This window comes from Orycteropus afer, unplaced genomic scaffold (genome assembly GCF_000298275.1).
Source record: "Orycteropus afer afer isolate SDZICR_OR568_19922 unplaced genomic scaffold, OryAfe1.0 scaffold00429, whole genome shotgun sequence".
Lineage (NCBI taxonomy): Eukaryota > Metazoa > Chordata > Mammalia > Tubulidentata > Orycteropodidae > Orycteropus > Orycteropus afer.
Genome location: NW_006922016.1, coordinates 806,914 through 824,231, shown reverse-complemented (window position 1 = coordinate 824,231; position 17,318 = coordinate 806,914). Strand labels below are relative to the sequence as shown.

General features: G+C 41.6%; 1 protein-coding gene across 1 annotated transcript in view; it reads right to left on the bottom strand.

Moving 5' to 3' along the window:
- ITPR1 (inositol 1,4,5-trisphosphate receptor type 1) overlaps positions 1-17,318 on the bottom strand; it is a 471,939-nt gene that overhangs the window by 71,081 nt on the left and 383,540 nt on the right. The window contains exons 46-50 of the mRNA XM_042782721.1: positions 16,506-16,616; positions 10,237-10,332; positions 7,615-7,737; positions 5,169-5,273; positions 2,074-2,266 (exon numbers count right to left, since the gene is read on the bottom strand). Coding sequence (XP_042638655.1) covers positions 2,074-2,266; positions 5,169-5,273; positions 7,615-7,737; positions 10,237-10,332; positions 16,506-16,616 — 628 coding nt within the window. The remainder of the gene's footprint in view (positions 1-2,073; positions 2,267-5,168; positions 5,274-7,614; positions 7,738-10,236; positions 10,333-16,505; positions 16,617-17,318) is intronic.

Genomic DNA, 17,318 nt, shown 5'->3' with positions numbered 1-17,318 from the left:
TATATAGATATATATATATATAGATATAGATAGATAGATAGATAGATAGATAGATAGATAGACAGACAAAACTATGAGAAGGTATTAGCTACCATCCAATATAAATCTTGGATTAATTAGATGGCCATACCAGAAGCAAGCAATCAATCAGGTTATCTTGATTCCCATCTTATATGTGAGGGGCTAGGAGTAGTTAAGTTATTTGCCCAAGGCCATAGAGCCAGTGGGTAGAAGACCCAGCTCTTGGGTCTGAGGTCTCCTGTAACATTCCAGAAAGAAGGAAGATACATATTTGGCAATCCCTAGAGAATAAATATGTCTGGCCAATTTTACTAGACCTATATATTGGAAAGGGTAAAATTACAGTATTAATAACTATTATGACATTTGAGACATGTGAATTCAGGATTATTCCCCAAAACTGGAATTAAGTTGAAAGCAACAAATAAAAGGAAGTTCTTTTCTATTTTATGGAATAGCTGGAAATATAAGAGTACAAAATGGGTGAGGTCTACATCTACTTTTTTTTTTAATATCCTTTTTCTCTTATTGCTCTAGCACCGTTTTGTGTTTAACATTCATGATGCTTAAACTGAGAGTCTCTTAGATGAAACCCAAAGTAGTTTATGAAGACATCTGATGTGAGGTAGAATCATACCCTAAGTCTTCTGGGGTCCATACAAGGACATGCATGTGTCCTGCTAAAGGCCCCTGGCTCCTCAGTCAGGTGCCAAACATGGAACCAAGTGAGGAATGGGTCTGGTCCAGCAAAATATTATGTAAAGTTATAAAGTGCTGTTTTAAAGAGGAGTTTTAGAGATGAATGTGTTAGAGACAAGAGAGAATGAAGTGTGACTGGGTGGGATGGGAACAAGACTCCTTGCAAATCTGACTGCACCACCCTCTCTGCCATGAGCTGAATCAAGGGCTACAAGAAGATGGGAGAAGTAAAGTAGAAGAAACTCACCAACTCATTGCCATCGAGTAAATTCTAACATATCATGACTAATCAGAGTAGAACTGCTCCTTCGGGTTTCCTATCTTAATCTTTACAGAAGCAGACTACCACATCTTTCTCCCACAGAGCAGCTGGTGGGTTCAAACTGCAACCTTTTGGTTAGCAGCTGAACGCTTTAACCACTGTGCCACCAGAGCCCCTTAAAGTAGAAGAAACTCACCACAAAAGAGGCTAATCTGTTCTTGCTTAAATTGGTAGGATTAGGGAGAATGCAGAAACTCCTAGAAACAGACATCCAACCCAGCTTTCCCCTTCTCCAGCCCCATCCTACAGAAAGAGCTGGGAAGATCATAACTGTAGCTGGAATCCAAGGTTTCAAATAAAAACCTGACTCCTGACTAACAGATAGAAAGAAAGCGTGATCCTTTTTAAGTTGGTCACAACAGCTGGTGCCAAGCATACTGTCCGGACCGAAGGATCCTATTAAAACAATAATGAAAACCAGGAGCTGAGAAGCTCTGTGAGGAAGCCCAATAAAAATGTTTTAGACAAGTAATTTCACTCCAACTGGCTGGGCTTCTCAATGGGACTTGCTGGTGGGCCACAGCACAACTTATGTGGCAAATGAGTCCACCACCTATAAAATGGTTGTTGTTGTTGTTGTTGTTGTGTGCCGTCAAGTATAAAATGGTACTGGAGTCTAAAAACCAATATACACTGTAAAAGGGGAAATGCCAGAGTCTCCCAAGCAGGTGTGCTAGTAAATGAGCAATCAAGCCATCTGAGTTTCTTGCTCAAGTGCATCATCCTGTGAGTTCAAGGGCCTGGCCTCCCCACTCCTCTGCTCCTTTTGTCCAATACAATCCAGTCAAGTCAAATGCTGCATGAAGGAACCTTTTCAAGGGAGTTGCCACCCTCGGACTGCAGCCCACTGAAAAACCACCAAAGTCCCGTCAGCTTTCTGATGGTCAGATGTGGAAAGTATAAATTAACCAGCCTTGCTCCTGCTTGGAGATGAATGCACCACCAAGCCTAGGCTTAATGCTGTGGAACCCCAGAAAAAATCGTCTTTAACATCTCCTGTCCACAGCACAGTTCACACGTCACTGACCCACCTCTCAGTTTCTTTTGCCAGTTCATTTCATTAAAGAGGTCTTCAGACCGCAGGAAGAAATCATTGATTTTGCTGCCCTGCTCGTCCCTCTCTGTAGTGTAGTATATTCGTAGCTTTGACTCTTTGGTTAGGAATTCACATATGCTGGGAACTGGGAAGACAATCTGCTCCATCGTTCGGTCTAATCTGACGATCTGAGGTGAAAAAATGGATGTGATTCAACAACCATCTTCAAAAAACTTTTACAAGAACTACTTGGCTTTTGGCCATGGACTCAGTATTTAAGATCAAGTATAATACAGACCTGCTCCTGAGTCTTCTCTGATTTTATAACCCCACACTGAGCTGTCAGATTTATATAAAAAATGGTTTTGTTAAGTCTGTAAAAGTATTTTTCTAACCTCAAATCCATTCATTCCAATGCGACTAATTTTTACCTGGAGCAATTTAAATTGTATTCTTGTGCCATTACTCAGATGAAACTCCAGGCTACAGCTGTCCATTGTTCTGTGTCTGAGCTGCCTGATATGGTAGACTTACATGACTACTGATCACTGTCATGTGGCTAGTTAGTGTGACTAATAAACTGAACATTTATTTAATTAACTTAAATAGTCACACATGGCTAGTGGCTACCATATTGAACCGTGGTACAAACCTCATGGAAGATCTCTTTTCAGATTGAGAACGGATTATTTTTCCTAGATAAGAACTTTATAATGAGAACTTTGGCTTATCCAGTTGCCATAACCTTCAACCTTTTGTCACAGCATCTAAAATATAAGATACATGAACTAATATGCCCACTTAACAATCGCATGGCACTGTTCTTTAAACTAGCTTTGTTAGGCCTTGGGGAAGGATACCTCATAGGGTTTCATCATGCCTTTCCTAGGTTGTCTTATTCCCCAATAAGGAGGTAGTCTCATCTGGAATGTTCAAATTCTAGGATGCTGTATTGAGTCCCAATCCTGGAGGGTAAAGATTTTAAAAGGGCTGAGGTTGTAGTATAATAGGGGCATGGCCTGCTTTTCTTCTTCCTCCCCAGGGGCTGGAGAAGCCAGGTGAGGCCCAGGGACAATGCCTTCTACAAGAAGAGCTGGTTCCTGCTCTCTCAATACTTGTGTTCACTGACATAGTAAAAAAGGTAAGTCAGGTCAAGTTGTAGAGGGAGTCTCTTGCAGAGGTAAGACAGGTTCCCACAGACCTGGCACCAGAATTTCTGAGGAATGTGGTCTTTAGACCAGTGATTCCCAAATCTAGATGAAGACCAGGTTACAGGAGGTATAATTACAATACTGATTCTGGCCCATAACCTAACCTCACTTAACTGGAGTTGTGTTGTGTGAGGTTGGTGGCCAGAATCTGCACATGAATCAGACCCAGGTGATTCTGAGGTACACATACACTTGGGGACCACCTCTCCACTCTCCTGCTACCAAGAAAAAGCCTGCCTGCTTTGCATCCTTCCTCATATTGAAGGAATACAATCTGAGATGTGGGTATGGGCTCAGAAGGGAAAGGAAGAGATGAGGTCTTCTGGCAAGCCTGAGTTCTAGACCCCAGGGCTATCTAGCCTAACTCACAGGAGTAAAGACACTAGAGTCTGCATGGAAAACCTCAGTAACAAGAAAGCTTTTTCTGGGTACCTTAAGAGATGGGTGGCTGGCCAAGGGCAGGATTTGTTAGCTAGGGACACTATGCTCCAGCCATTTCTCTCTCTCACTTAAGATCTATCTGTACTTCTTTTTCATTACATGTAAGCTGGGAATCAGGAGATCATATTCCGGTCCTTCTCCTGCTCTAGCTGGTTGGATGACCTTGCTCATATCTCTTAACCTGTTCAAGCTTCAGTCTTCTCCCCAGTGAACCAAGAAGTTTAATAAAGTCATTTCCAAGGTTCCATTCTCCTCTGACATTCTCTACCACAAACATCTAAGGCTTGTCTTTAAAGGGCTCCAGAGGACATAGCTGGCCCTTCTGTTAAGCTTCTGGTCATTAAAAATAAATCAAGAATATTTGCTCACATACACTAGCATGGTTGACTAATCAGTGAAATGACCCATTTTATTAGGATGGCCCAGAGAGTTGAGGTGTAGGTAAGAAAATATTCTTGAAAAGCATCCAACCTGAGCTTTTTATATTGCCTAAAGGAGTCTGTTAGTCCTTCAAAACCTTTGTTCCAATGCTAATACTGAACTTGTGTATTTCCTTATTAGTAAAACAAGGAGCTTTGCTGCTGAAAACCTGGAGAGAGAAGTCTGGGCTCTCTTGGATACTAAGAGACAATACTGGTGATGTAAAATGGACCCATGGGCTGATCAAAATTCCTGCTCTGCCACTGACAACATGAGCATGTGATACAACCTTTCCAAGCCTTGTCCTGAATATCCTCATCTGCAGAGTGGCAATGATACCACCAACTTCACTGAGGATTGGCGATTTTATTGTTATTTTTTTAAAGGCATGTAATTCCCCCATATAAAACTCCTTGACAAGTTCCCCATTGTCACTGGGCAAAGCCTAGAATTCTTATGACAGTTTTCAAGATTCTGCAAGGTCTGAGTCTACCCATGTTTCCTTCCTAATCTTTGCTGCTCTCCTTCTTGCTCATTAAACTCTTGCCACATAGGTCTTGTCTTTAACTCTTCAACCCCAGCCAGCGTTATCCCCTCTTGGGATTGTCACTTGCATCATTCTCCATGTCTGAAAAACCTGTCCTACTAGACTTTGCCTACCAGACACTTAGTTTTCCTTAAGGTCTATGCTTACATGTCATTTCTTCAGACCAGGGTTTTCTGAGCACTACAATCCAAAGCAGGTCTCTCTGCTGGACTTTCTTATAACCCATCTACTTGTCCTGCATGAACTTATCAGAATTCATAATGGACGTGGCTTTGTTCAATGTCAGCCTCTGCACTGGGCCCTAAGCAGTAATCACCACTATCTTGGCCATCACTCGATAGTCAGCACCCAGCACAGAATCTGGTTTAGGTGTTCACAACTCTTTTATTGGTCTGAGGAATGGAGGCATGCCAGCCCCAGTCACGTCCCAAAGTAACAACTCTGCTACCCACCCACTTCCTGTGCTTTTACCTCTATCTGTGCCGTGTGCTTGGCATAAAATTCCAGAGCTTCGTCTCCGTCCACCTGACCACCAGGCTTCAGCATGGTCTGGAGTTCTTTGTTATGCCGAGCCAACTAGAACCCAAGAACAGAAAACAAGGAGTCGCTGACTGTTTGCAACAGGAACATGCAGCTCCTTTTCAACTTTGAGTATAAAAAATACACAGTAGCCAGCAGAGGGGACACACAGCTCTTTTCTAACTTGGGCGATTAAAAAATAATAATAATAAATGTATACAGAATAGCCGGCAGAGTGGCAAGTGAAAGAGCACCAGTGGCAGGAGGCCGCTATACTTGATCAAGGTGTGCTTTGGACAGCAGCTATTTTGGGAGCTTGGCAGGACAGTATGGAAAGCTCATGCCACACCAGGTCCTGCTTGTCCCTGATTTCTTTAGCCAGACCGGAGGGCAATGGGGTTTTCTGTGGAGCCTCCATTATGAGTGTTCAGAAATGCTCTAAGCAGGGAATGGAAGGGCAGAAGACTTTTATATTCTTCAGCCATTATGCCATAATAAGGAACTGTTAACCTCAGGGCCAATACTCTCTACCCCTAAAAAGTCCAGTTGTTGAGGTGACTACAACTCATGGCAACCCCATGTACTCCATGGGGTTTTCAATGGCTGATTTCTTGGCAATAGATCACCAGGCCTTTCTTCTGAGGTGTCCTTTGTGGTCAGCAGCAGAGCAGATGAATCTTTGCATCCCCCAGGGTCTCCAGGGCCACTATCATCAGAGTTTATGTCTAGTTCCCATAACTGACTTTAAAAGAGGTGGAAAACACTTTTTAAAAAATTCTTTAAAAAAGAGGTAGAAGGGACAGGAAAAGCAAGCCTCCAGTGGAGTTACAGCCTATCCACACACATCAGACAAATTCATAAGGCGCATCAATACCCAGAAAGAGGAAGTATCTTCAAAAGCCCAGTCACTTGGGAAGAGAATTATGAAACATGGCATTTTGGTGCCAGGGCATAAAGTATATCCCCCAAAAGAAAAACAAAAAGAAGTCATAATAACAAGTTCCCATGATTTCCAAATGTGACTGCAAGGAAGCTGCAATCTTTAGATTATTAAGCTGCAGTTTCTTTAGATTATTAAGATAACTCATCAATATTTATGAAAAGCCCAAGATGCTTTTCAACTGTCTCCAGACAAACCCATAAACTATTATTTAAGTGTCACTACGCAGTGGTGTGGGAGCTCTGGTAGCATAGTGGCTAAGGCACTTGACTGCTCACCAGATGGCTGGCGGTTCAAACCCATCAGCCACTCCTCAGAAGGAAGGTTGGGCAATCCTACTTCCGTAGTGATACTGCCTCGGAAACCCAAGGAGGGGTCGCTATGAGTCAGGGCTGACTCGATGGCACATAACAACAACATAACAACGCAGTGGTGTGTTTTTTTTTTTTAATTGTGATTTGGGTGAAAATTTATAGAGCAAATTTACTTTCCATACAACAGTTCCCATACACTTTGTCTCATAACATTGACTACAATTTACCACAAGTGGTAAAGTGGTAAAGCTCCCCTCCCACTTCCTCCCGATAGTTACCTCTTCCCTGTGTCCATCCTTCCATGCACTCCTGGCCCCTGAGCTGTCTCCCTGTGCATAAACAACCCTTCTATTCTCCCATGATTATTTCTCTAGGGAGTGTATCTACCTAATGTAAGTGTTCAGCTCATATGCCTGCCTTTTGTTTGGTTGGAAGCCACAGGTGTAGGTTCAATTCCAGACCTGAAGGGCAGCTAGAGGCCATAGTCTCAGGGGTTCCACAAGGCTCTATGAGACCAGCAAACCTGGTCTCCTTTTTTTTTCCCAAATGATTTTGAGTTTTGTTCCACATTGTTCTCCCTCTCTACCCAGGATCTCCTACACAGATCCTCCTCCAAGTGGTTGACAGTGGTAGCCTGGCACCATCTAGTTCTGGTCTCATAGTCATATAGGCTGTGGATTGCATGGTGTACCAGTCACTAGGACTAATTATTTCCATGAATCTTTGGTTTTCTTCATTCTTGTTTGCTCTGGATAAGGAGAGACCCATCATTGCATCTAGATGGCTGCTTGCAAGCTTTTAAGATCCCAGTCACTACTCACCAAAGTAGAAGGTGGAACAATGTTTTGTGTAGTATGTAATGCCAATTGAGCTTTATGTCCCCTGTGACTATGGTCCCAAGCAGTGTTGGGTTTTTTAAGGAAATATGGGGATTTCCAAGTACATGGCTCTACCACAGTGGCAAAATGGAAAACTTCTGGAACTGTATATTGGGTGGCCAAAGGCACCTGTGAGCCAAGTTGTCATGAATGCAAACAGCACTAGGTTAAAACCTTAAAAGAAAACTAATCTTAGTGGCACATCCAGTTTGGATAAGGGGCACTGTAAGTAAGGGATGTTTGGGCAGGTAAAGGAGGAGTCATACCTGATGAGCTAATATGTAGATGTTGTGCCCCACGTTCCGGGGGGAGGCAGCTCCATCCTCGCCATTTTCCCCATCTTCAAATTCCACTTCACCTTGCATGTAGGCCTTCTTGATCACTTCCACCTGCATGAAGGGCCAAGTGAACAAAACTCCTGTTTCAAGGAACACCTAAACAGGACTGGTACACACCCACCATCAATCTCCCCCATCCTGACACAGACATTTGCTCATCAAGGTTGGATCTAGCCTCAGAAGCCTTCTCAACACTATTACAGGTAGACACTACCAATCATCCTCCACTGACATGAGAAATAAAACTCATTCACTCTACCTAGATCAGGAGCCACTCTGCAGCTGGTTCATACCCTTCTACTTTAAAAGGGGACAATGGATATAAAAGCACCTTGAAACTATTAAAAAAAAAAAAAAAAACCATAAAATGTGACAGAAATGTAGGCTGGAAGCCACACTTATCCTCCCTCTTACATTTCTTCCCACCAGCTCTCCCCATCTCCAACTGTTGCCATTTTAGGAAAAACTAATAAGAAATTCCTTAGTTTTTAGGAATAGCTGGTGGCACTATTTCTCTGATTCCAAATTTACCCCTGTCTTCCAAAGCTCATTCCAGGAGGAAAACACCACCACTAACAAATAACATCTACCAAGCACTTTATACGTTGAGTATTGTACTTAGTCTTTTAATATCCTTTTTTAAAAATTTTCTGCTAATGAGTATTTGATGAGTATTACTAGACCCATTTTTTGTGGATAAGGAAGCAGAGTCAGAGAGGGAACTGGACATTCCTAGTCATGTGGCTTGGATCTCAGCTCTGCCCTGCTACCCCTCACAGCTGCATGACTCTGCTCCCTGAGGACCTGCATACATGGCTTGTCTCATTCTTAGAGCATTGCTGTATCTGTCCTAGTGCTCCTATTTATCCCCACTCCCTGCTCATTTCTGCATCCCTCTCTAGTGCCCAGAACAATGCCCAAGACAAGGTAGGGGCTCAGTCAATAGTTAGCAAATTAAAGATTTCATCATTCAGAAATAAAGAACAAAATATTATCCACCCCAAAGTTATACTAAAATTTAGTAAGTTTTCTTTGATGAGTCAAAAGGCATTTTGGCATTCCATGCTGCCTCAACATAATTCTCACCACTACCAGTTGCCATCACAAGTGGTCAAATGTTTCTATGTGGTCGCAGTGTCAGGCCCTGGAATAACCTGGATGACAAGATCCTCATTCTGAGCTTTTATCCTGTCACTTCTAATAACAAATTGCACAGACAAGCTGCACTAAAGGTGTGGCCAGAATACACACATCCACACACATGTATACTTGTGTTCTGGATACTAGAGCTTCCCCACTGTTTGGATTCTTAAAAATGGTGTTTGCTCCAGGAAGCCTTTGACTCTAGGCCACGAACCAGGAACGATGTTCTGCAACCACAAGGGGGCAACCTCATAACCAGTGGCAACCACAGCACTGGGTGTTGACATCCCCTCACCCAAGACGGGGGGCATGTTCTTGATTCGTGAGAACCCAAATGGTGTCCCCATGAAGTCACTGCATCCCTGCTCAATAGTGACAAATCCTAACCCCTTCTACCCCTGCCCCCAGTTACATAAGCTATTATGTAAACTTGGCGAGGACTTCCAACGTACATTGACCTCAGAAATGAAAGACTTGGGCTTGCGGCTCACTTTATTTAAAGGGATAAATAATGGGACTTTAGCCTGGCCCCAAGTGAACATTTAGGTCACAGGGAGACAGAAAGGTTTTAATGCCCTCATTTATGTCTGTCAGTTACCATTTATTTGCATGGGAAAAAATCCAAATAGAGTCTCTCTTCAACTCATTTCACTGTCTCTGATAGCTGCTTATCTCACAGTTTGCAGCACTAACTCCCTACCTGGAAATAACAGTCAATTGTGAATATCACCCCTCAAAAATAAGCAAGATCATGCTTTATTTAAAAATAAAAATCACCAGCACCCAAATGCCCCTCTCTTCTGTTGCTCAGATTATTGGCATCAAGATGAAATCTGAATTCTTTAGCACTAGATGTGGGGGCCTAAAGACCAGCAAGGAAACAGGAAAAAGAAAAGGCACTTCAGTTCTCTAAGGGTTTTATCATGTGCTAGCAATGTTGCTAAGGGCTTGACATGAATTTTCTCCTCTAGTCTTCAAAACAACTCGCTTGGCTAGGTGATATTATTATTCTCCTTTTATGGATAAGGAAAGTGCAGCTTCAGGAGTTCAAGTGATTGCCCAAGGGGGCAAAGCTAAAATAGGCAGTGCTATGGACTTGAACTCAGTTTGGTTGGGCTCCTAGGTCTTTGACCTTGACCACCGTCTGTACACACTGTCCCCTCACAAGGAGAAAGGGAAAAGCTTCCCCAGGTGGCTTATGCTGCAGGGAGAGGGCAGAAGACCACCATTCAATGTATTACTCACATCTCTACCCTTGTTAGAGGCCCAAATTAAATGTTCTCATTATACTTCTGATTTTTGGAATCTTTAAGAAAGCTCTCAGGGATGTGGATTTTCTGCTCTGGTGCGAATATTACTCCAATGGTACTGACACCACCATCTGGGGATCACAGTTCTTCAACTCACCAGTTCCTTTGGCCTCATGTTATAAAGGATCCTCTCTGCATTCTCACTGTCGTGCCTACTCTCCATGATGGCCAGAAGCAACTTTGAAGCATTGTTCTAAATAGAGGAACAAAAAGAGGAGGAATGTAGAGTAGCTACTTGGGGTGACCAACAAGCCATGAGCCTAATTTACATCAGTACTGCCTCCTGGTTGAACACATAGACACTTCACCCCATTGGAGAGCCACAGGCAAGGACCTCCAAAGCCATCTTCACCAGACAGACAACATGCTAGTTCAGATCCCAGAAACACGTATGTAAAATCTGAGGTGGGTCAAAAAGCCAGTTGCAGTCAAGTCAATTCTGACTCATTGTGACCCCACGAGTGTCAGAGTAGAACTGTGTTCCATAGCATTTTTAATGGCTGGCTTTTTGGAAGAAGGTCACTGGGTCTCTCGGTCAAAGTATCCCTGGTGGACTCGAACTGCCAACCTTTCAGTTAGCAGCCAGCACATTAACCATTTATACCACCCAGGGACTCTGAGTTGGGTCAAAGAGGCACACGTTTGTTTCAGCATAGTCTCTCCCTAAAGTTACCTGGTAGAGATCTGAGCCAGGAAAAGGAATTTTATACATGAGCATTTGTGGTATGTTGTCACCTTTGACATGATAGTGGTCAGGAAGAACCTGTTATACAGACCCATGGTGCCTATAGGGTGGGTGTGCTGGTCAAACACTGGTGACCACCCTTGTAGACCAGAGAAAGCAGGCAATTGAGATCATTCCTTTCCATCTTAAAATATTTCTATTAGCCCTTATAAACCCCAATATTACAATGAGGGTATGGCTGATACCAATTAACAAAAGTGATCCCAAAGAGTACTGTATGCATGCCGGGCCTAATTTCTACTTATGTTCAACATTTTCATGTGCCCACACCCTACTTTTTTTTTTTTTGGTTTGACCTCATTTTAGGTTCTGTGCCTATGACAATTTGCATGCTCATTTGTAACCCAATACCACTGTTGTTGAGTTGATCCCAACTCATAAGGACCCTACAAGACAGGACAGAACTGCCTCATAAGATTGCCAAGGACCACTACTCATCTATTAGTTTGTTTTACTGTGCTGGCTTGCTTGTTGCTGTGATGCTAGAAGCTATGCCACCAGTATTTCGAATGCCAGCAGGGTCACTCATAGTGGATGGGTTTCAGTGGAGCTTCCAGATTTGGACAGATTAGGAAGAGGGAAGTGGTGGACTAATTCTGAAAAAACTGGCCACTGAAAACCTTATGAATAGCAGTGAAACACTCTCTGATATAATACTGGAAAACTATGAATAACAGTATAACACTGACTGATACAGTGCTAGAAGATGAACCCCTCAGTTGAAAGGCACTCAGAATAAGTGGGGAAGAGCTGTGTTCTCAAAGTAGAGTTGACTTTAATTATATACATGGAGGGAAGTTTCAGGACCTTCATTTGCTGATGTGTCATGACTCAAAATAGGAAGAAACAGTTGCAAACATCTTAATAACAGGAACATGGAATGTCTGAAGTTTGAAATTTGGGAATTGGAAGTTGTCAAAAATTAAATGGAATGCATAAAGTTTGATATCCCATGCTTTAGTGAGCTGAAATGGACTGGAATTGGCCATTTGATTCTGACAATCATATGGTCTACTATGCTGGGAATAATAAATTACTGAAAAGGCATGGCATAGCAGTCATCATCAAAAAGAACATTTCAAGCTCCAACCTACAATGCTGTGATAGGATAATATCCACATGCCTACAAGGAAGACCAGTTAATATGACTATTATTCAAATTTATGTACCAACCACTAAGGCCAAGATGAAGAAATTGAAGATTTTTACTAACTTCTGCAGTCTGAAGTTGACTAAACATGAGATCAAGATGTATTTATAATTACTGGTGATTGGAATGGGAAAGTTGGAAACAAAGTATCAGAAGTTGGAAAATAATGCCTTGGAGTAAGAAATGACCCTAGAGACTGCATGACAGAATTTTGCTAGGCCAATGACTTATTCACTGCAAATACCTTTTTGCAACAATATAAATAGTGACTATACATGTGAAGCTCACTAGTTGGAATACACGGGAATCAAGTAGACTCCATCTGCAGAAAGAGGTGATGGAGAAGCTCAAGTTCATCAGTAAGAAGAAGTCAGGGGCTGACTATGGAACAAACTGTCAACTGCTCATATTCAAGTTCAAGCTGAAGCTGAAAAAAATTAGAACAAGTCCATGAGAACCAAAATATGACCTTGAGTACATCCCACCTGAATTTAGAGGCCATCTGAAGAGTAGATTTGATGCATTCAACACCGATAACCGAAGATCAGATGAGTTGTGGGATAATATCAAGAACATGATACATGAAGAAAGCAAAAGTTCATTAAAAAGACAGGAAAGGAAGAAAAAGCAAAATGGATGTCAGAAAACACTCTGAAACTTACTCTTGAATAGAGAGAAGCTGAAGCAAATGAAAGAAATGATGAAATAAAAGAGCTGAACAGAAGATTTCAAAAGGCTGCTGGAGAAGACAAAGTACCCAGTATTACAATGGAAGGTAGCAAGACCTGGAATTAGAAAACCAAAAGGGAAGAACATACCTGGCATTTCTTAAGCTGAAAGAAGGGAAGAAAAAAAATTCAAGCTTGGAGTTGCAATACTGAAGGCTTCTAAGGGCAAATGAACGATGCAGGAAGCATCAAAGATGGAAGGAATACAGAGTCACTGTACCAAAAAGAACTGGTTGGTGCTAAACCATTTCAGGAGGTAGCATATGATCAAGAACCAAAGGTATAAAAGGAAGAAGTTCAAGCTATACTGAAAGAATTGGAGAAAAACAAGGCTCCAGGAATGATGAAATACCCATTGAGATGTTTCAACAACTAATGCAGCGCTGGAAGTACTCGCCTGTTTATGTCAAGAAATTTGGAAGACAGCTACCTGGCCAATGGACATGAAGTGATCTATATTTGTGTCCATCCCAAAGAAAGGTGATCCAACAGAATGCTGACATTATCAAACAATACCATTAACATCACACACAAGTAAAATTTTGCTGAAGATAACTAAAAAGGGCTGCAGCAGTATATTGACAGGGAACCACCAGAAATTCAACTTGGATTCAGAAGAGGACATGGAACAAAGAAGATCATTGCTAATGTAAGATGGATCTTGGCTGAAAGCAAATAATACCAGAGAGATGTTTACTTGTTTTACTGACTACACAAAGTCATTCAACTGTGTGGATGATAACAAATTATGGCTAACATTGTGAAGAAGGGGAATTCCAGACGATGGCAGTGAGTTTGATTTGGTTAATTGTGCTCATAAGGAATCTGTACATAGACCAAGGGCCAGATGTTCAAACAGGGGATACTGCATGGTTTAAAATCAGGAAAAGTGTGTTTCACCTTTCACCATACTTATTTAATGCATATGCTGAGCAAATAATCTGAGAAGCTGGACAATATGAAGAATGTGCCATTAGGATTGGAAGAAGACTCATTAACCACCTGCAAGATGCTTGCTAAAAGTGAAGAAGACTTGAAGCACTTACTAATAAAGACCAAGAGCCACACAGTCTTCAGTATGGATTACACCTCAGCATAAAGAAAACAAAAATCCTCACAACTGGACCAAAAGCAGCATTGTGATATACAAAGAAAAGATTAAAGTTATGAGAGATTTCATTTTACTTGGATCCACAGCCAATGCTCATGGAAGCAGCAGTCAAGAAATGAAAGGATGTATTGCAGTTGACAAATCTGCAGCAGAAGACCTCTTTAAAGTACTGAAGAGAAATATGTTACTCTGAAGACTAAGGTGCACCTGACCCAAGCCATGCTATTTCAATTGCCTTGTATGCATGTGAAAGCTGGACAATGAATAAGGAAGACTGAAGAAGAATCATTGTATTTGAATTGTGTTGTTGGCAAAGAATACTGAAAATACCAGCCATTTCATGGAAGAAGAGTGGGAAATCTACTTCTGTAAAGATTTAACACCTCAGAAACCCAAAGGGGGTTGCTGTGAGTTGGAATCAACTCAATGGCAGTGAGTTTGGTTTTTTGGTGACCAGAAGACAAGCCAATCCATCTTGGAAGAAGTACAGCTGGAATGCTCCTTAGACATGAGAATGGCCAGACTTCAACTCACATACTTTGGTCATGTTATTAGAAGAGACCAGTCTCTGGAGAAGGATATGGTACTTGGTAAAGTAGAGGGTCAGTGAGAAAGGGGAAGATCCTCAATGAGATGGATTGACACGGTGGCTATGTTGATGGGCTCAAGCATGGCAATGATTGTGAGGATAGTATGGGACCAGGGAGTGTTTCATTCTGTTGTACATAGGGTTGCTGTGAGTCAGACTGACTAGACAGCACCTACTAACAACAAATCTTTATAGAGGTAGACTACCACATGCTTCTCCTAAGGAGAAACTGGTGGGTTTGAACCACAACTTCTTGGTTAGCAGCCAAGTGCTTTATCCATTGTGCCACCAGGGCTCTCATTCCTTTACCTGCAGGACTTGAAAATTGTTATTATTGTCTTGGGGGTGGGTGGGTACTCTTCTTTCTCCTAAGCATAGGTTATGGCAGTTCAGTCAGGTTGCTATACTATTAAATAGCCTTTTCCTAGGAAAGATATGTCTATGGAAATCCATAAGGCAAACATAGCTAAGAGAATCACTGAAGTGCTGAGTAGGAGCACATGAAATTCTCAGTTTATCTCAGACCACAGTCCACATTGTGATGAACAGTAGTCAGGGATGTGAGCTGGAATGATGTTCATGTCAAGTATCAAACAAAACTTATCAAAAGGAGTTATAAATACCAACATAAAATTCCATTAACCACATACACCCAAATCAACTATTGATTTGAATTCTCAGTTCTAAATACTGAAAGAAAAACAAAAATAACTGTCCAGTTCTTGTGGGCTTCTATTCAATACTTCCCCTGATGACTTTTCTTTCCTGTGACATCATTTATGCAATAATACAGACCACCTTTTCGGATAAACCCTATAGTCCTTTCCAGCTAAACCCTGCAGTTTTTGTGACAACGAAGAAGTGTTTCTGGCTGCATATGGGTGTGAGATAAAGGACTAACAAGTCTCAACATGTCCCAATGTGGGAACAGTTCAAAATGAAATGTGCTTAGTGAGGCTAAACCTTTCAACATGCACTTTAGACATCAGAATGTGCTGCAAGTTCAGTTCTCAGAATTGAATCTTCAGATCCTTAGAGAATCTTTGGAATCTCTAAATAGGCTGAGCATTTTCTGGTATACCAAGGAAATTAACATAAGGAATAGGATATCAGCTTCTCATATATCCAAGAGGCCACCTTGTAAACCCAGCAGTTAAAGCTACTACTTCTACTCCATAAAACTATTTTGGTATTATAGAAAGTAAAAATGTCAGCTTCAACATCAGTCAGCTGTAATCCATCATTTATATGCAATTCCAAGAAGCTCCCCAGAGGCCAGTAGGCACATTTTTGGCCAGGGTAACTTTCCTCATTATAAACCAACATTTAATAAATGCCCTTCTGCTATATCAACTAGTAAAAGGCCTGTCTGTCATTGAGTCAATTCCTACTCCTGGCAACCCATGTATGTCAGAGGAGAACTATGCTCCACACCATTTTTAATTACTGACTTTTTGGAAGTGAATTGCCAGGACTTTCTTCCAAAGCACCTCTGAGTGGACTCAAACCTCCAACCTTTCAGTTAGCACAAAGCACATTAATGATTTCCACCTCCCGGGGACTCCAATAAGTCAGCAACAGAATAGATAAAACAACAACTGATAAGGTACAAACAGATTTTTTTTTTGGGGGGTCCTAGATAGGCTTAGCTGTTCTGCTCCTCAACTGACTCCTTTTCCTCAAAAGGAGGGAAAATCAGATACCATAGAGGAAATAGACTTTCCATTGTTTCTTTGTCTGTGGCTTTTAGAATCAATGCCCTTAGTTCTTAGATGCTGTGTGAACTCAATTCTCAGTTTTGAGTGATGTGTCCTCATTCTATGTGACCTAACATTGAAAAGTTGGTGCCTTGTCATAAGACCCTTATTTGGAAGTTTCTGAGGTTCTGGATTTTAGTCAGAGCTTGTTACTTGGATTATTCATTTAGGTTAAAAGGATTGTCTTTAATACTTGCTTTCACAACATTGACCATGTCACGTGCTGAAGCAAAACACAGAAGTGACTCCAAATGCTTACTGTCTTTTGCTTTCAATTCCTACTTGCCTTCAGTTCTAATACAAGGTCCATCCTCTTCTTTCCCAAAGGATTGATGTCATTGAGGATCAGGGCTGTGATGATGTCGATGCCGTTGGATTCATGGGTGGCTATGCAGTTCTGAGCAAACAGACACAAAAGGACATTGACACAAGTGTGGGTCATAAACAGACATCAATAGCCAACAGGCAGAGCTGCTATTTTAACACAAGGCTCGCCACTCCTGGTGATGTCTCTAGGGGAGAGCTGCAAATTTTCCGTGAGAAAGTGGTAAAAATAAAAGACAGATGAAAATCTCTAGTTTCAGAATTAACAGTAAACAGCAGGAAAGTCCCCATGCATTGTAACTGATAAATTGGTTGTGTCTAATCCAAACAGTGCAGTGCAGTCTGCTTTTGTTCTTGAGGGAAAATACAGTGTATGACTGATACCGGGTTCTGAGCCCTGTTTTCCCCTTTAAAGGTGTGTTCCATTCTCTTTACATCACTAGTTTTTCACATTTCATACTTTTGCTTAAGGCTTAAGCTTGGAAAACAAGTTTCCTGTTTAATTCACGCAATATCAAAATTAATCATCTGCCCTCAGGTAAGATCCCCATTTGCACTTGAGACCATTCCACTCTGTTCCCGTCCACAGATCTTTGTTTGACAGAAATGCAAACTTGAGGTTATAATGAAATTCATTTAGATGTTAGATAAAGCCTTCTTTCCCAAGCCTGTTGTATTTTTTTTGTTCCTTTTCATTTTAACTAGGACTACACCATCTGTCTCATAAGGAGAAGAACGTGGATGTAACTAAATGCTAATCTCACATTCACAGAGA